Source organism: Nuphar pumila, chromosome 2, assembly GCF_984573655.1.
Source record: "Nuphar pumila chromosome 2, dmNupPumi1.hap1.1, whole genome shotgun sequence".
In the NCBI taxonomy this organism is placed as follows: Eukaryota; Viridiplantae; Streptophyta; class Magnoliopsida; order Nymphaeales; family Nymphaeaceae; genus Nuphar; species Nuphar pumila.
Window position 1 is genome coordinate 96,997,015 of NC_143250.1, and position 21,105 is coordinate 97,018,119.

At 37.3% G+C, this 21,105-nt stretch overlaps 1 protein-coding gene across 2 annotated transcripts in view; it reads left to right on the top strand.

The window, feature by feature from the left end:
- Positions 1–7,949: 7,949 nt before the first annotated feature.
- LOC149846286 (sucrose-phosphatase-like protein) overlaps positions 7,950–21,105 on the top strand; it is a 53,433-nt gene continuing 40,277 nt past the window's right edge. For both annotated transcript variants that reach the window (XM_089996286.1, XM_089996287.1), the window contains exons 1-2: positions 7,950–8,076; positions 8,196–8,295. In XM_089996286.1, the coding sequence (XP_089852412.1) occupies positions 8,028–8,076; positions 8,196–8,295 (149 nt within the window). In that variant the 5' untranslated portion in view covers positions 7,950–8,027. The remainder of the gene's footprint in view (positions 8,077–8,195; positions 8,296–21,105) is intronic.

Consider the following 21,105-nt stretch of genomic DNA (forward strand, 5'->3'; position numbering starts at 1 on the left):
TGAAAATCAGGCATCTTTGCTCGATTTTGTGCAGCCTTCGCTAAGCGGTTTTGAAATTCATGCCCCGCCTACTTGTCGCACACTGCATCTCAAAAATCTGACCTGATAGTAGGAGGGTCATAGCCCTTCCACTGCAGTGGATCATCTATCCCGCCAGATATTTTTCTTGCTGCAGTCTTCATATTGTGCAGCATGTTTGCAAATCGACTGGCAACCACCTTCTGCCACACCTTCCTCGCGTCCTGCTCCTCCGTCGTAGTTGCGAAGCGATTCGAAGCCTACAAATAATTTCAAAAAGTTAGTAGACATGACTATAACAAAAAATTAAATATGAAACACATTAATTATGAAAAACGATTATATACCATAAATGATGACTACAATCTATCCAACACCTCTTTCGGGTACTCTTTTTATTAAGCGATCGGTCTTGGTAGATATTAAACTAGTGACTGCCTAATCTCTCATATTATTTCTTGTAGCTCGAACCTCATACTGCACATGAATTGGTATACATTAACTATCAATATACAATATTTATAAGATAAGTATAGGATAAGTGAAAATAAAATACTTATGATCGATTATCGATATATACTATTTGAATGAGTCATTGTGTGTCAAACTGAGAAGACCCTGCATCCGGCATTGTCTTGAGACGTGCATGAATAACTGGTGTAGGTGGGTCATGTGCAGGTGAAACATCATCTATAGAAAAAATGAGTTAGAAATTTACACAATGCACATTTAAACTAATCAAGTATGCAATTAGTTAAATGATATACCTATCGAAGCAACCCGTGAAGATGAAAGCTGAGACTGGCTACCACTGGGTGTTCGACCACTATGACCTCCATGAACCATATTTTAACAAATAAAAAATGTCATGAAATACATTTAAATATTGCAATACCTTCAAATCATTGTAATACATTTCAATACATTTAAATCATTCACATCAAATATTATAATACATTAAAATATAAGATATGACATCACTTGTTAATCATGGATTACTTATCCTTAACTTGCAATACAATTGGATCAATTACACAACTCTATATTTTCATGGATACATAATCAAATCAAAAATAACTTTATGCAAGACATTCAAATATTATAATATATTCAAATTATTCAAATCATTGCAATACATTCAAATCATAACTCTATACCTATCGAAGATATATAATCAAATCAAAAATAATTTCATGCAATATATTCAACATTGTAATACATTTAAATCATTCAAATCATTGCAATACATTTCAATACATTCAAATCATTTACATCAAATATTGCAATACATTAAAACATAAGGTATGACATCACTTGCTAATCATGGATAATTTATCCTTAACTTGCAATACAATTAGATCAGTTACACAACTTTATATCTTCATGGATACATAATCAAATAAAAAATAACTTTATACAAGATATTCAAATGTTATAATATATTCAAATCATTCAAATTACGTTACAATACATTCAAATCATAACTCTATACCTATCGAAGATGCATAATCAAATCGAAAATAACTTCATGCAATACATTCAAACATTGTAATACCTTCAAATCATTCAAATCATTGTAATACATTCAAATCATTCACATCAAATATTGCAATACATTAAAACATAAGATACGACATCACTTGCTAATCATGGATAACTTATCCTTAACTTGCAATACAATTAGATCAGTTACACAACTCTATATCTTCATGAATACATAATTAAATCGAAAATAACTTTATGCAAGACATTCAAATATTGTAATACATTCAAATCATTACAATACATTCAAATCATAACTCTATACCTATCAAAGATACATAATCAAGTAAAAAATAACTTCATGCAATATATTCAAACATTGCAATACCTTCAAAACATCATTCAGGTCATTGTAATATATTTCAATACATTCAAATCATTCACATCAAATAGAGGTATGTATTACAAGATGTATTTCACTAGCTCGAGAATGCTTCCTTATCACTTGTTTGACTTTCATATTCTTCTTCTTCCTTCTACTCTTCTTCGTCATCTTCTTCATTGGGCGCCCATTCACTTGGTATATCATTTGAATTACATTCTTTCATGCATGTGCCATCAGACAATGGAGATATGACTTGCATACCATGTGTGACATCGTGACTATAAGAGAAGTCATACATATCATCTGACTGATAGTAATCACTCTATTCAGTTAACTTGTCTTTCTGTAACTGATCATACTTGAGGTATAATTTAGACTTCACCTTGCAAACTGCCCACCACATGACGGGTATGATCTGCTATTTTTTTGATCTTTGAAATACAACATGCAGTGATTTGGACAAGCATATATCTTTTGATACCCCATACCTAGAGCATTGATCATAACCTTCGCACGATAAAAATTTTGTAGCAATTTCTCATCTTTGGGCAACATACTCTTCACAATAGAGCACAGACGGTCAAAACATGATTGACTCAAACTAAACTCGGACTTCAGATTCAATAGTTGAAGAACTGCAGACAAGATAGTGTGACTCTCGCAACCATTCCAAAGTGGCTCATCGGCATCTCTAAGTAAATTATAAAATCTACTAGCTGCATCATTTGTTGCTTCTTCCTCTACTCTAGTTGGTACATCATTAGGACCCATAGTAGAACCTAGTTTTGGTCCTGCGACATCAAATATCAAATTCATATATGGATTATTGTGTACCATATCCACCCGTGCGTCAAAATTATTCCAAAATTCTTCACCATGAAGCATCCAATTCTGATAATCATTCATAAAACCCTTTCTGTATAGGTGATGTCTAACGCCATGAGGTTCTACAAATCGATTATTCTTACACACCATGCAGATGCAACTAATCTGACCTGTGGGATCCACTGTACTGACACTTTCCATTACAAATTCAATAAAACTGTCAATACCATTCATATATTTAAGTGATACCTCATTGCCAACTATCCTACGGTACATTCATTCACGGTTTGCAGTCATTTTGTCTTATGATGTTACGAATATTATCCTAACCAGTTAAAAGATAATCATAAGAATGCTATGATAAAGAAAATATCAAATTTATCATGCATTCGTGGTAGAAGTAATGCTTTGATATATCACACACACACACACACACACACACACACACATATATATATATATATAATGTCATTCAGTCATAAGATCTATGATGCATGCATTGATAACTTAATATTTTCATGTGCAAAACCATTCATTTGAAGCATTGATAACTTATCATTCATTTTCATGTGCAAACTCATTCATAACACAATACATTCATTTGAAGCATGTTTTTATGATACAATTTCACATGGAAGTCATAATCAAATTGAAAGTAACTTCATGCAAGCATATATACAATCACATCAAACATTGCAATACATTCAAATCATTCATATCAAAACAATGTCAAACATGTACCTGCAGCAAACACACTCTAATATCATGCTAACTACTACCATGACTAGCATGGAATCCGAACTCAAAAAATAAAAACACTTCTATTTTCATACATTAAAATCATGCTCAACATGATCTTCGAACTCTATCAAAGCAGTCCTAGATATCCACAACTAAGTGAGTGTATGAACAAAAAAGTGTTGCATCCACGAAATTAAATAACTTGTGATGCGCATGCATCACTTACTCACCGCAGGTATTTACTCGATTTGTATTGCTTTTGTCACTTACTCACCACGAGTTGCAGGGCACAAACGGGATCCATTGCAGAATCTGCAAGAGACACTGTGTTAAAATGAAGTTTATTACCCAATGACAAGGAGGGGTGATGCCCCCTGTCAGAAACGAGCTCAGACATGAAGACACAACCCTCTGCTGTAAGCAAGATAGGCAGGAGCGCTGCCCTTGCCGATAGTAAGATCAAAGCAGGGAGTGAAACCCTCTGTCGGAACATTCACATAAGGCAGGGGGTGGGACCCCCCCAAGGAAAGCATCGGGAGGCAGGGGCTGAGCCCCCTGTCGGGAATCAATCATAAGGCAGGGGGTCTCGCCCCCTGCCAAGGCAACATTTCCCGACAGGGGGTTCCGCCCCCTGTCGAAAAAACAAACAAGGGGCAGGGGGCTTCGCCCTCTGTCGAAATTATCGAGGACAGGGGGGTGAATCCACCCCCTACCAGGGAAAACAAAAGGGTAGGTGGCTTCTCCCTCTGCCGATCATAACGAGGACAGGGGGCAGAGCCCCACTGCCAGAGAAGTCAAGAGGACAAGGAGCAAAGCCCCCTGTCGACATTCAAAAGGACAGGGGCAAAGCCCCCTGTTGACATTCGAAAGGACAGGGGTAAAGCCACCTGTCCTGCCAAAGATCGGGGCAAGGGGAGGGCCTGGCAGAGGTGATTGGGGCTTCTGCCAGCCCCCGCCGACTACATAGGGGTGGGGAGGGCCCGACAAAGGTTGTCAGACCTCTGTTGGCCCTCCGACAACCATAGGGGGGAGGAGGAGGTTCCAGCAAAGGTTGGTGGCCCTCTATCGGACCACCGACAACCCTTATTTCAAGAGAAGAAAACAAGGGGGAAAGGGGGAGGGTTACCTATGGGAGGCACTGTCGAGAGGTCGCTGGCAGGGTCATCGTGGGTTGGGGTCATCGGCTTGCCGAAAAATACAGAGGGGGAGCAATGAGAGAGATAACGTGAGAGGGAACGAGAAAGGAGGTCACCGAACGAGGCTTGACAAAAAACATAGAGGAGGAGCAATGAGAGAGAACGAGTGAGGGAATGAGAGAGGAGGTCACCGGGCGGCGGGCGGTCGACGGGCGACGGGCAGGTGGGCGGGCGATATGAGGTCGATGGGTGGTGGGCGGGTGACAGATGAAACAGAAAGAGAAAATGGGCTCGCATTAGGACTTTACGGAGGAAATTAGCGACGAAACAATTTCGTCTCTACTCCGTCACTACTTGGTGACAGAGTAGCGACAAAAAATTTCTGCCGATGATCCATCGCTAAAGTGCGAAGGAACTCAAGACAGAATTTTTCCGTCGCTAATCCGTCGCCAAGTAGCGACGAAAGTTTTTCGTCGTTAATTATGCAAATATTAGCGACATATAGTTTTCTCTAGCTAATCCATCACAAATTGGCAATGAATTATTTTCATCACAAACGTCCATCGCTAATTAAAGTTTTCTTGTAGTGTTTATGCACTTCTGCTTTAATTCAATTTTAAAATGGCTCACATGCAAGATTTTAAGTTTGCATACCTCCGACGTTTCGTAAAATAAAACAAGGGTTTTACGTACACATGCGTGAAATAATTGGCCTCTACATGCGCCACTTATCCTGCAAATAAAATAATACTCCCAATTTTGCATGCATCAAAGTTTTTATGTTCATCTGCATCAAACATCCTATAAATGTTGGAGTATTTTTCAAAACACTATTCCTACCTGATTCAAACTTTAAATAAGATGAGATTGTCATGATTAAGATATTCACAACTGAGTCTTCTTTTCAAACCAAAGATGTGAGACTTTGGTCGTACTTACATCAAATCGTTCCATGACCCGTATATACCCCCGCCTTAAGTTATGGAAAAACATTGAATTTTTAGATTTTCTGGATGGTCTTCTTTTTTAGACACCAGGATTAGTCTCATCGCAATGGTACTATCAGATATGCTAGACATGCTCATATGTCGATTAATGAATTGATACTTATGACAAATCTTGTTGTACGATAACACGCAATATTACAGGAAAATCATATACAAATACTTGGATCACCTTCATAGACAGGATGCTCGATTCTGTAATGTCCCGGATTTTCAAAACAAAACTTGGTAAACAATTCATGGATTTGTTTTTTTTCTTTACAATAGAATTTAGAAATGGTCTTTAGCAACGAAAATAGATGATAGTTAGTTGCCGATTTTAGAAGATGTCGAGCAAGTCGTAGGTATGTGGCCAAGCATTCATTGACCACCAAAGTATTCTATTTATGCAAACCAAAATAAGTTATTTATTACAACATCACTACTCGGTAAAGCAATATTCTATAAAACTGGTTTTATAAATCAAATGTCCAACACAGTATTGAGAAACCGTGAAACTCGATGCCACATTGCTTCACATATCACATTGCAGGTTTAATACTTGTATTCCTATAAAATGGAATCAGAACCATCGTTGGTCTGGTAGAAAAACATTCCAATTCTAACAAATATAAAGCTTGAAAACACATGAAGCCTCTTCAGGCCGCAATTGAAAATAATATAGCTCAAGTATCCATAACTTAGTATATAAACACGAAAAACTTCTTTAGTGTCGCAGTTGAAATATCATAGATCAAGTCTCCATGACTTAGCGTATCAGTATCCCACGAATCAAAGCAAAAGCTCATCGAGTTTAGCTTAGCCGTATAGATACAACTTGGGTTTTTTGCTCGATCGATCTAGCAGTGTACTAATATTAATATATTTCACAAGGTTATGCATGAGTAATAATAATGCACATTCATTCATTCATCGTTGAACTTATAACTAATGCATTGTTTTGATATTAACCGCTCACCCCTTGGTACACAAGAGAAGCACAACTTCAACATCAATACGACGTTCTGGGGGTTTATTATGCTATGCATTTTGTATACCCCAGAGGCTTGATGACCCTGTTCATAACAGGACAAATTTTTTTATGTCGGGAGACCCCCACCAGGCCGGTTCAGATGCATCCTTCTACTGCAGTAGCGGGTTCAATCCCTAAATCTTATGGATAACCCGACTTCTTAACCTTCGAATAATGGGAGGTTACCTAAACTCTTTGGTCCATAACATCATACAGGTCACTCAAGGTGGTACCATCACTCTCATGCCACGGTGAGCCCAAATAGCCTCCTCCCTTGACAAAAGAAAATCAATAGAACCAGTCTGGTGGCCTCTGATGCCGGTGTTTATCAATGTGTTTGTGCGTGCTCGTGCACTTATATCATGATATGCCATCCTCTCAGCAAACAAATGTTTTCCACTGACTCCATGTACAAACTTTCCATAAAACTGCCACCAGATTATCGGTTGTTTTACACATGGCTTCTCTTAGGTGACCGGCACAAGACCTGGGATGGATGCATCCTATCCGGTTGCCCTACTCTCTTTGTAAGGCTGAGGTCCAAGTCATCGCCCTAGGGCCTATCTTTCTGTTTTAATAAAACCAAGTTTACTATTTTCCTCAAAAAAGAAATCTTTATTCTTTCAAAACCACTAATCATATTTGCACAAAACAATATAAAATTGTCACTTTAAGAGTCAAGTGAACATAAATTTGTCATACATTGGTGTGGTGCCTATATTAAATTACCCAAAAAAGAATGGTCATCTCGAGTCCGGCTTGAGCTCGATCTGAGTTTCAACCTCAATGAGCCGAGCTCAAAGCCCAAGCTCAGCTTGTTCTTTACCAGCCCCAGCTGAATCCATTTACCCGTTTGACTTAGCATGATCTATTCGATCAAAAGATCAGAAATCAGAATTGACCCATCATGAATTGCTCCCAAAATTTTCACCACCTCCTCCCCTCTCACACTTCACACAACTTTGCTACATCATACGTTATGTAAATCTAAGGCTGGGCATCAGGTCGGGCTGGTACAAGGGCCCGTTTGGTTTCACGTGAAAGACGATTTTTATGTGGGAAAACTTTTCCTTTAGGGATTCCTAGGAAAGGGTTTTCCTGTGAAAACCTAGGGTGAGGGAAAATATGGGCCCCTGATGCGGGGCCTTTTAATTTTACCGTGGGTGGTGTTTGTTTCATGCACTGCATAAAAATGGATTTTCGTATGGGCCGTTTTCCCGTGAAACAAACGGGTTCTAAGAAATTGTGATCATATTGGTATCCAAACACGAGCGATCCAATAATCCATTCACTAATGTATTTATGAAAATTGCTGATGATTGGATCTGTCGCACTGTCATCTTCTTTGGTCTTTGGAGGGAATAGGCGGTCGTATTGAGAGAGAGAGAGAGAGAGAGAGAGAGATTCATCGGGATTTTTACGGGATGACATTGAGATTCTTGAGAATTCCCGCTTCTTCCCCTCTAAACCCTGGTAAGGACTGATTTCCCACCATTGATTCCCACGATGAATCTCTCTCTCTCTAATCCTCATTTCTCTTGACTATCGAGACAATAAGCCTTGTATTTACCTCTTTTCTTTTACCTGTGTAGCAATTGGGAAGGAGAAATTTCTTGGGTTCGTAGTCGGGAGAAGGTTTCTTTCGGAAGATGCAGCCATTAGCCCCTACCCATCTATCCCTGATGAGCAAAGGCATTTATCCTCCAACACCCCCCCCCCCCCCCCCCCCCCACACACACACACACCCTATTTGATTTCTTAACGATTTTGGGATATTCTTGTTATATGACGCTTTTCCTCATTGGCATTTCGGTACGTCTCGCTTGATGGTTTCGGTATTCCCTCTTGCCGCCCATCTCATCATGTGGGGCAACTTAGTTTTTTGAAATTTTAATCATACCCCAATAGCTTTTAGTATGCGAACTTCAAGAATCGGTGCTACCACTAAGGTGGTGTTTGGATTACTGACTTATCCAGCAAATTGGGAGTGTTTGGGTACTTGCAGTATACTACATAACGCAACATCCCATATTTTTCCTGCTTTTTGGATAAGTTGGTGCACTCAAAATCCCCTTAATTTTGAAAATTGCGATTGGTTTGGTTTAATCTTCCAGTAATTGACGGTAACAGGATTACCACGTTTGTTCGTACTGGACTTGGGCCATTTATCATAGTCAGGTTTGCTTTGCGTTTCAGGAAAGACAGATTTTCTCCAAGTTCTTGACGTTGGATCTGTATAGGATGGTGTTATGTTTCATCTATGTGCTTTGTAAAGTATGGTGCATTGTATGTGATCAATCTGCCATGTGTAATCAAGCAAGTTATGGACAATTTTGGGTTGTGTTTTTGGATGTATGAATGAGTATAAGTGCTTATTACCAGGCCATTGTGGTTATCCCTTGTTATTTTCTGGCTTAATAATTAATTCTTCAATCTGCCCTGTGTAATCAAGCAAGTTATGGACAATTCCGGTGGTGTTTCTGGATCTATGAATAATGAGTATATGTGCTTATTACTTGGCCAGTGTGGTTATCCATTGTTATTTTCTTGCTTAATAGTTAATTCTTTGTCATTGTTCTTTAGTAAAGCAACTTGCTCTGATGGCGAATCATCATTATCATCAAGCCTTATCCCAACGACCTCTGATTGTGAATTTTGCTCAAATTTATGAACTTAGGTTTATTGATAAGATATAAGAAGGTATTAGTGACCACATGGATAGTACATGATGTTTAAATATTTTGCATTGTCATTGCTTATCAATATTTATGTTCTCATGGTTTATCGTATCAACCTGAAAGTTATTTGGAACCTGGGAATGAGTTGCTATTATTGTAAAAAAGAAGATAATCACCCACAAGAGCTCCACTCATCTGGTAGGGGTGACTTGTGAATGTCACCAAGTTGACGGGATGTCACAAGTTCAAAACCCATGGGTGGCATCCCTTGCCATAAGGTGGAAGGTGTTAAAATATATGGATGTTATATATATATCTTTTGTAATGCCCACTAAGGGAAAATTAGTCTTTTCACTTGTAAATACACATGTTCATTAGAGACCTTTTCTTGTTTTTATTTTTTTATTTTTGTTTTTTTTGTTTTATTTTTTATTAAGCATTTGAATGGGCCCTCATAAGAGCCGTTGGGATCCTCTCCAACGGTCACAAATGTGATCTTTGGAGGGGCTCCCAATGACTCTATGGGAGCCCTTTGCTTCCATTAGTTGTATAAATAAGGGGTCTTGCCCCACTATTTTGTAATGCTTGTTGAAGCATTTTTAATAAGAGATTCTTTGTATTTTTAAGCTTTCTCTCATATTGTGTATGTTTGTCATTTGCCCCTTTGTGGCTTATTGTATTTTGCCCATTAGTGGCTTCTTGTTTGTATACTTGTGCATCTCATGTAGTCACTTTGTGACATTGTTCTTTGTACTAGTGTTTCATTACATGGTACCAGAGCTACTAGGTATTGGAAGCACTCTTGTGACTACTCTCTCTTATGTTTGAGTGGTATTGAGATTCATACCCTTGTTCTTCTTCAACTCCTTCCACAATGGCCGACAAAGATGCAAAGAATGGGACCAACTATAAAATGTAGGCGGCCGCTATGGAAAACAACTTCAAAGGTAAGGAACTTTGGAGATATGTATGTGGAACCACAATTAAAGCTCACCAAGAAGGAGTGAAATGAAGAAAAAACAGAAAAGGCCAAAGCTATTCAAGAATATCAATCTAAAGTTGAAGATTGAGAAAGTGAGCATGTTAAAATATTGGCATGATTTATAAGTAATGTGGAACTCAAGATTTATGCTAATCTAGCCAAATTTAAAAAAGCAAATTAAGCATAGTTCTTCATAAAAGGTATGTACACTCAAAAGGACCTTGCTAGATATTTCTTTTTACAAGAAAAAATAAGAGGAACCAAGCAAGGAGATACGAGTATTAGAAACTATTATAGTACTCTATCCCCTCTATGGGATGAACTTGCTCTCCTCGAACCACAATGAAAAGGAAACACTATTGCCATGAGGGAAGAGCAAATGGAGAGAGAAAGATTTTTTCAATTTATTCATGGGCTTCGTCCCGAATTTGAACAACTAAGAGTGTAATGCCCCGAAATTTATCCTAGATTTTTAGAGGATTTTTTTTTTACAGCGGAAACAATCATTTCATTGGGTTAAGCATTCAGGCGCATTACAGGAGTGATCAAGCAACAATATTAAATTTATTCTAAATAAATAATGACATCAGAGTTTTCAAATAACATGAATAATAATAAATTAAAATTTATTCTGAGATTGTCCCGGGAACACAATAAATCAAGCATCTTGATCGACGCCCATCTCGCAGTCGCTCATAAACTTTATTCTATTCTTTACCTGAAAATGGTAAATTGATTGGAATTAGACTACAACTGTCTAAGTAGGAAATACTTAATTTTTCTTGCAAGTATATCATGTGTCAAGTATGTGATGTGGGTATTGTGTGTGATTTTCAGCATATACAAGAACAAGTAAAGAATCTACACTATGACAACAACGATTTAGGAAAACTAACTAACAGGTAACAACATTAACAGAATTTAAACATCTTATAACCACAATTCCATTGCATGCTCAAAAGTAAATGCCCACATGTCAAAAGTAACTCTTTATATGTACAATTATAAATCTGTCACTACCTACTCAGATGTGATACCTAAGATGATTTAATTCAAGTGTTTATCTTTAATTATCCCGCGGGTACACGTAGGCTAAGGCAACCATTTCAGAAGAGAACATTCGGGGGTTTATTATTCATTGGTGTTTTATTAACCCAAATATTCTAACTGAAACTGTAAATCCTAAGGGAGCGGTCAATAACCGAGAGAATCTCCCAAAGATTCAAAACCAAAACAGGAAACATCTCTAACTTCTGCAAAAGAGCAAAGAGCTGCCACCTAGGACACATTGGTAGTCCGGATCCCCCAACTCCGAGGACTAGGGACCAATGAGCCATTGTCGCTCGAAACAAGAAACACATGTCCCCGGAGTTTCGTACCACATACCCTCTCCAAGGTAAGCCCGAATCTGAGTGGGTTGATCTTTTATTTATTTATTTTTTCCAAAATTTTGGGGTGTTCTCCCAAAATTAACTTACTACTACCTTAGTAGTAGATCCCCAACCTTCATTATCTTACAAAGGAGAGTGCTCCGGTACCTTTAAATCGCCAAGCACATAAGCCCCAATACCTTTAAACTAGTCAAACATGAATATTAAGTTTAAGTTTCATATTTGTATGAGATCTACAAATTCGAGAGATCCACTCGAGATTCTCAAGCACCAAACATGATATTTTCATGCCAATGTTAACCCAAAACTTTAACCATTCAATTATGCAGACCCACCCAGGGTGCTCCGGTACCTTTAAACCGTCAAGCACGGATGCCACAGTGCCTTTAAACCAGTCAGGCAAATTTTTTTTTATATATATACGTTTCAAATTTTCACATGTATTCCTCTTATGATCTCAAGGCTAGTGTGTGACCCAACACATGGTGCCGTGCAGTATCAACTTCTACCAAGGCAAGTAGAATCCCAATATGTTCATTTAGAGGGCACACAATGCAGGCTCAAAGATTCATAATTGCAACAATATATACACCTTTTTCCAACACATTAGCAATTAACATCTCAAAAAGTATGCAGCTTAATCAACCTTGGAATGTTGGCTGAATAGGTAAAAAACCTCACAGGCTCGGTTAATGTTTCATAGTCAAAGGTAGATCAAGCTCAAGTAAGTATGAAGATATAGAAAATGTAAGCATACAGACGTGGATAAATATATGTTCCGAACCCAGCTATACATATATAAACAACTAGAGTTATCGACACATATTAGCGTTGAATTAACCATGGTTGCCAGTTGAGGAAGCGGGAGCGGGAAGCGATACGGGAAGCGAGGCACTTTCAAAATTTTAGGAAGCGGGGAAGCGTGGGACCACTTAGGAGCGATTCGGGAAGCGTCTCGGAAGCGACCTAGGAAGCGTCTCGGAAGCGACCCAGGAAGCGTCTCGGAAGCGAGGGGGAAGCGAAAAAAATAAAAATAAAAAATAAAAAATACAAAAAATTTGAAAAAACAGGGGAAGCGTGGGGGAAGCGTGGGGGAAGCGAGGGGGAAGCGTGGGGGAAGCGTTGGGGAAGCGCGCTTCCCATTAAAGGGAAGCGCGTCCCCCATTAAAGGGAAACGCGTCCCCCATTAAAGGGAAGCGCGCTTCCCAAAAAAGGGGGACGCTTCCCCCCACGCTTCGGAAGCGCGACGTTTCGCGCTTCCGAAGCGCGCTTCGGGGAAGCGCGCTTCCCCTTTTAGCTAGGCGCTTCCGGTAACTCTGGAATTAACCCACTGTATCCCCCGCACATACTTACATGTGTAAACCAAAATTTGTGTATACGCTATGTCCTGAGTATCAACAATTCAGAACACGTGGTAATGTAACCATGAAATCATACCCAGGACATGTCATAACATGAACATTCCAAATACGAGAAATCCATTATAGTTTAACAAAGAAAAAGTATTCAGGACATACTTAATGCTTTATATTCAGTCAATCTGAGTATCAAAATTCTGGAACATGCGAACGGGTTATTGGACAACTGTTCACACATTTTTTTTTCTAAATTTAACATGCTAAATGTCCATATTTTAAAACAAAGGAAAACACTGAGTCACTAAGTATATATATATATACATGGGTAGTTACATTTCCCAAACTGAATGCACGTTGTCCTACAATATTGTGTAAGCATATACATTGCTCGAATTGTACACATATACTTAAACCATTGAATCAAGTAACCAAAATTGCACCTGGGTGTGGCTACAAAATAGCACAATTATGTGGTAAAAACAACACAGTGGTGTCTCAAGAACAATATGGATATGTGGTTCGAAATAACATAGCTATGGGGTTCAAAAACAACACAGTTCATAATTATGTGCCTAATGAAACATGGAATCCTTCATATGCATACTGGTACAAATATTGGAATATCATTAGGCATGATCCTGGCACAATAGACACTCAGTGATGCATGTAAACAGTGAACCTTATGCTTGTACAGGTTCAGTGAACTACATATCTATGAGAACAGTGAAAATATATATTCAGTACAATGCTCACAGAATTCAGAAATATAAGTTTAGACAAAAAAAAAATAGACATGCTTCGATCCACAACATTCCATGGACCTAGACCTCCAATTCATATTAACAACATTCACAAGTATCCTCAATGCATCTACATGTATCTAATCACGTACTGCATATTCAACTATATGCATGCCGACACTGCTCTATCAGGCGAAATAAAAAATTTTACACGATAACATAAGCATGTACTACCACTGCTACCAACAATATAGCACTTTGCAGTATAGTAAAATGCTGGACCAAGCAAATGCTTCCTGTACTGATATGCAAGAAACAATCATTTCTAAGTATATAAAAATTTGCAAAACACAGCCCCTAAAGTTGTTGTATTCTTATGCCGAAAATAAAAATTCCAAATATATGTCAAATTTTCTGGGTGACCCACCCATACACACTGGCCGGACAGTTTCCAAGAAACCAGGTTTTTTTTTTGTTTAACAGGGAACAACAGTAGGTAACATTTCAGTGTTTGAAACTTTGATGTCCATTGACAGGGTTGATCAAAACAAGATTTTCCAAAACCTCACAAAAAGGAACTTTGAAGATCAGAGTAACACATTCCCTCTCTGGCTCACATAACAATGTAGCTAAAATGAACATTTTCAGAAATTAGTAATATGGAAAAATTTACATTTCATGACACCCTACTCTTGCACGCATTACTTAAATCAAAGTACCAACATAATCGACTGAACAAAGGCATCATGTATCAATTTTTATCAGAAACAAAAACCCACCGAATAGGGGTTTCCACGTATAAATCAAGGCCAAATCCTCATCTGAATATTTAACCTGTTACAAATTGTTTTCAAGATTGGCCCTTCATATTTGATAGTATTTCAAGTATTGCTAACAGATTCTATCAACAATGAAAACCACACTATAGGAGTCTCAACCTATTATTCAACATACAAACATACATTGAGTTTTGAACCTGCAACATCCCACTACAAAAGACGTGCACTGGCAACTACTACCAACAATCTTTACATTTTTTTTTTCTAACTAGAACTACAAAGAAGTAATTGCAGATTTTTCTTTGCTGTATTTAAGTTAACATGTCATCATGATATTGAGGGGATTGTGCAACCCCTTTCTGGACACAAACAACAATAGACGTTGATTATGAATCTTACATGAACAGTAAAAGAATGAAACAACACTTATGTACTAACAATAAACCCCTTTTTTTTTTCTTGATTTGGAGCTCACGGCAAGCCCGCACACCACGCTCGACCCACAGTACACCCTAAAAAAAAACAGTAAAACCTACATTACATGCTTGCGACACAATACACTCACAAAAACACAATAAAACCCTACTATCGGTGATCCAAAATCCCCAAATCTGTCGATTTGGGGTTTCCAGCACTTCAAACCCCCAAAACCCTCTTTTCATTAAGGATTTGCGGAAACCCCACACAACATGCTCAACATGTGGTACATCTGAAGAAGAAAAACAGTAAACCTACCTTTGAACCGAAAATCTCCATTTTTTTAAATTGCTTCCCTCCAGCTGCCGTGAAACCGAGCCCTCTTCGCGTCGATTCCGTGAACACGAGAGAGAGAGAGAGAGAGAGAGAGAGAGAGAGAGAGAGAGAGAGAGAGAGAGAGAGAGAGAGATCCGAGGTCAAGAGTGAGAGGAAAAGGGAATTAACGAGAGGAAGAAGACAGAGGGTGTGAGAGGGAGGAAGAGAGAGACAGAGGGAAGAGATCGTGGAAGCTTACCTGCGAGGGAGCCAATGTTGAGGGTGTTAGAAAGTATGCGAAAATGGATTACAAGAATGCATAATGCATTCATAAGGTCCAACATTGGACAAACACAACCCCATAACAAGGTTTTAAAACCCGTGACTCGGAACTCGACTCGTTCTTTATTGACTCGTGACTCGGCGGGTCAACTCGGTGACTCGGACCGGGTTTTGTTAACTTTTGATTTTAAAAGAAAAACAATATATAATTTGTCTGAAACCATGTTTTTGAGTAAACATAGTCTCCAAATGTCTGTAAGAATATAAAAACAACTGCAAAGAGCTATAGAGGTTTGCTTGAATAATTGAATTTGATATCTATACAAGCACTTTGACAGTCAATTTGTCATGTGCCACAGAAATCTGGGAGTTTAAAGATTAAAAGTTTATTAGATGTAGAACAGTTGGTCACGACAAGCAAAAATTCATTAATTTTGCTAGTTTAAGTCCCGACTCCCAAACCATTTCATCAGCTTGCAGAAAGTACTAGACTCTTTTAGCCTTACTCAAGACCTGGTTCTCCATTTCAACAGTTTATCTGATTTTTCATATCAATCCCAATTTTGAGGTAAACAAGGTCTGAAACTGCAAAATAGACCATTTTTTATTTGACAAAAGCAAATGCATACAAAAATCTCTAGGTTTTGCCAATAGAGTAAGTTTTTCAATGTATGTTTTACACAGTCAATTGTACATACAATCTATTAGAACACAATTTTTTTTTTTCAAATAGTTTGTCAACATGTAAGCAAGTTTCTCAAGGGCTTCACAAATCAATGGCCTACAATATGCCAAAATTTCATGACTACAAAAAAACATATTTTTACATAAAAAAAATATGATAAAGGTGTGATTCCTAGCAAATAAACCATGTTGAACACATATATGAGGTCAGATTGCTTAGATACAACTTGCACCTGTGATTTTTCAACTAGATTGTACAGACAGTAAACAGTAGACTGCATATATGTATATATATCATTACCATTTGAAACTCAAAAAACAAATTTCAAACATCCCAGAACTCGCCCGAGTCAAGCCGAGTCAGGCCGAGTCAAGCCCGAGTTTTGGCAAACCGAGTTTGCCTTGCCGGGTTGACTCGCTGGAGGGCCGAGCCGAGTCAACGAGTTGACTCGGCGAGTTTTAAAACACTGCCCCATAATGAGGAATAACACAATGGTCCACTAAGGGACACCACAAGAAGCCTACGAAGAGACATAAGTTATATAAACTTTATTGAATGAGGGCCTAAAAGGCCATGAAAATACATGGGGTAGAGACCCCTATTTATACAAGAAAGATGGCTGAAAAAGGGGAGCCATTGGGAGCTCTCCATATCGACGTTGGGAGCCCCAACGACTCTATGTGGGGCCCCTTATGCGTGGATCCCTTATTCAAAATAAAAGGAAAAAATAAAAAACAAAAAGCTAAAAATAATTATTTACATAAAATAGTTGTTTCTAAAAACAACTATGTAAAATGACAAAAATACCCCTATTGGGTATTTCATATATATATACATATACTTATAAGTATATATATGTGAGAACATATATATTTTAACACCCCCCCTTAAACTTTACGTGGGGATAACGAAAAGTTTGAAGATACAAAAAGGAGGGTCCCAGGTCTTCAAAGAATCTTCAATGGAAGCCATCATCTTTAGAGTACATGAAAGAACTTTGCAAATGTCATTCTTTAACTGTCTTTAATGATCATCCTTAAGCTTCTTCCACGATGTGTCATAGATACTTCTTTCGTCTCATCTTGACGATCCTGTAGAACAAGCCAAAAGAACTCAAAGTAAAAAACATCTTTGTATCTTAATCAAATAAAAGATAAACAAGATTGACCATATGATTTCATCAGAACAACTATTTAAAAGATATTTCATGCATTTTACTTGAGTATTATGCAAAAATGACTTAAACTTAAGTACTCTATTGATAAACACACTATGTTCTTGAAGAAGGATATGTGCACAAAGGCCACACTAAGAAGAGATCATTACTAAATGTGAAAAAATCTTCAAAGATGTGCATTACAAGTATCAACACCACAAAGGAAAACGTGTGCAAAGATACACCAAGAACCCTCAAATAAATGTACCTAAAAGGTACAAGAGAGGACACCCACAAATGCACAATTTATATATTTAGAACCGATGCCAAAGATATTTCTCACAAAGGGTTTTATCAATATTTGGTAGTAAGAAGTGTGTGAACGGAGAACACTCACAAGTGCACAAAGACACAAAATTATGAAATTAAGATTAAAAAGGTTTCATGTATTACAAATATCTTTAAGAACACAATGTTCACATAAGAACTAGTGGCTCCCTAAAAGGAACATACGAACGAAAGCAAATTTGACACACAAATCAATAATAAGGAGGCATTTTAACACAAGATGATCTAATGATTTCTTTCATATCTTAGAGAGAAGAAATTTTAAACAAATGTCACATGTGATCTTGCTAAAAATGTCCTCCCAAGAGTCAAGAGTGAAATATATTTGAGTAGAAATCCTTACACATTGAGGAAATTCCTACTCAAATATTTGCAAATACAAAAACTCATTAGGTGGCCGAAAAATAAAAAAACACTTAATATATAGGTTAAATGCCAAAATATTAAATTGGTTTCCAAATATGCATATCAATGATATGATCCACTAAAATATCTTAAAACACAAGTTATGAATGAAATTTTGCAAATTTCAACAATAGTTTATCCACTACAAGAAACTACCTCATTAGTCCTCCAAAACCCATAAATCAAGTATATAAACTACTAGATCAATAATATAAATATAATGCCATTAAAGGCCAAAGACACACACAAATGTATGTAAAAGAACCTTTTGTCTACATGTAATAATACTTGAAATGAGTGTATCAACGACAAGAACAAGAGAATACACGCCATCATGGACCAAAAACATCTCTTGTCTATGTAAAAATACACTCAAGATCAAGTATGTTCAGCTACTAGAACAAGAGTATCAAGCCAACCATGGGCTAAAACACAATACATCTCTTGTCTACATAAAATGGCAATTGAAATGAATGAAAGAAGCCAACCATGGGCATACATCTCAGCGACTAGAATAAGGACACAAATGCCAACATGGACTAAAATCACACCCCATGGTGTGAATCAACGTGCCTTGTCTACATATAATAACACTCAAGACAAGTGTGTTCAGCTACTAGACCAAGAGAACAAAGCCAACAAAGGGCTACCAACATACAAAGGTGTAATAAAATTCTTGTCTACATATGATGACACTTAGATAAGAGTTATAAAAGGAGAAGACTTTTGAGACAATGAGACTTGTAATGACAAACATATAACAAATAAAACATTGATTTTAATATACCTTAAAACATTTAAGGTTCTAACCATCATATATTCATCACAGGTTCACATAATTAAGAGCATCCATAGGAACAATGGCAAAAAATAAATGAGTGACACACTCATAATTAGAGATCACATAACAAGTCATTTTAGGGTCAAACTACAAGTTGACAACCTAAAATGACATAACACAAGGTGCACATAACTCACCTTAACAAACATCTCTAATATAACAATAATAAGGCCAAACAAATGATGCATTAAATAACATGTGATGGATAAATATAAATGCCACAAAAAGGCAATAAACACTTAAGGAATCATTTTCCAAATAGAAGTTTTTACAAAGAGGACCGATTAAAAAATCGAATCAAATGTCCAATATAATCAATCACAACAATATGCCTTATAACAACAATTTTGCATAAATACGAATTATGCTTAATCTTCAAAAGAAGTCATTTATACCAAAAAGGCTTATTATGCAACAAACATTAGTGAAGACCATAAATTTTATAATGAGACAAACTCTTTAAATCAAATTGAAAAATCTTTAAGAGTATAAAGATGCAAAAAAAATCACCATATTCCGTAAGACCATTTTAAAACTTAATTCAACCAGTATTATAAAAAGCCTTCTTAATCAAATATTGCTCATATGAAAAGGACACATTAGGTAAGTGAATCAAAACTTAATAAGGATTTTTTCATATATGTCAAGCATTTTTCCAAAAAAAAAAAAACTATATATCTCACATTTTAATCTTAATATACCTTTCTTTAAAGACTTACCATTCATATAAAATGTATTCTTACAAACAAAGTTAGGTATAAAATATAAATTCAAAGCTCCAATGGTCATAAATTTTTACCGACCCATTAAAGCAAGTTTTGAGCAATCATATATCTAATTTTTCAAAAAACAAGTTCACCGGTTTTTAGAAATTATCAATTAAAAATTTCAAAGAAAAACATACGAAAAAGTATGTATACGAAAAAGATTCAATGGAGTATCAAGTAACTCAAATTCTTATAAAAAGACATAATGGCAAAGGGAACACATGAAAAAAACATATCAAATTCTTCATACGACACTTAAAGAAATAGAATGCATACCGAATAACTTTAAGAAAGAAAAGAGAGAGAAATGAATACTTCACCATTTTTCTTTTAAAATTTCTTGAATAACACGCTTCCCGATGCACCAAAGAACAACTCGATCCCAAACGAACTCTGATACCATGTTAGAAAGTATGCGAAAATGGATTACAAGAATGCATAATGCATTCATAAGGTCCAACATTGGACAAACACAACCCCATAATGGGGAATAACACAATGGTCCACTAAGGGACACCACAAGAAGCCTACGAAGAGGCATAAGTTATATAAACTTTATTGAATGAGGGCCTAAAAGGCCATGAAAATACATGGGGTAGAGACCCCTATTTGTACAAGAAAGATGGCTAAAAAAGGGGAGCCATTGGGAGCTCTCCATATCGACGTTGGGAGCCCCAACGACTCTATGTGGGGCCCCTTATGCGTGGATCCCTTATTCAAAATAAAAGGAAAAAATAAAAAACAAAAAGCTAAAAATAATTATTTGCATAAAATAGTTGTTTCTAAAAACAACTATGTAAAATGACAAAAATACCCCTATTGGGTATTTCATATATATATATACTTATAAGTATATATATGTGAGAACATATATATTTTAACAGAGGGGTGGCCGGCGGCGTCGACTCAATCACACGCAGGGAGGGCGGAGCCGAGAGGGAGGGAGAGAGAAGGGCAACAGGGGAAACATAGAGGGAAAGAGAGAGCTCGGAAGGAAGAGGGTGAGGAGAGGGGAGTAATATAGGGAGGGTGACCCTCGGAAAAGGAGGAGGAGATGGGTATCCCCCCTTCCACTCTGGCGGCTACGCACCGGCCCCTCCCATCGCTTTGGGTTTTCGTTAGGGTTCCTTCAGAACCCTATCAGACCCCCTCCCCCTTGTACGCGGGGCGCGGTCCAAGTCTAAACCCGAACCCGAGGCATGGGAACCAGACTTGGTCTGGATCCACGACAGTGTTGCGGTGGATTCGAAGGTCAGATCCATCCATGGGTCCGAATTTTCTTTTCCTCTTAACTTACTAGTATTAAAATTTCTGATTTGGACCCAGCTAAATCACTATGGATCCAAATATATTCACTT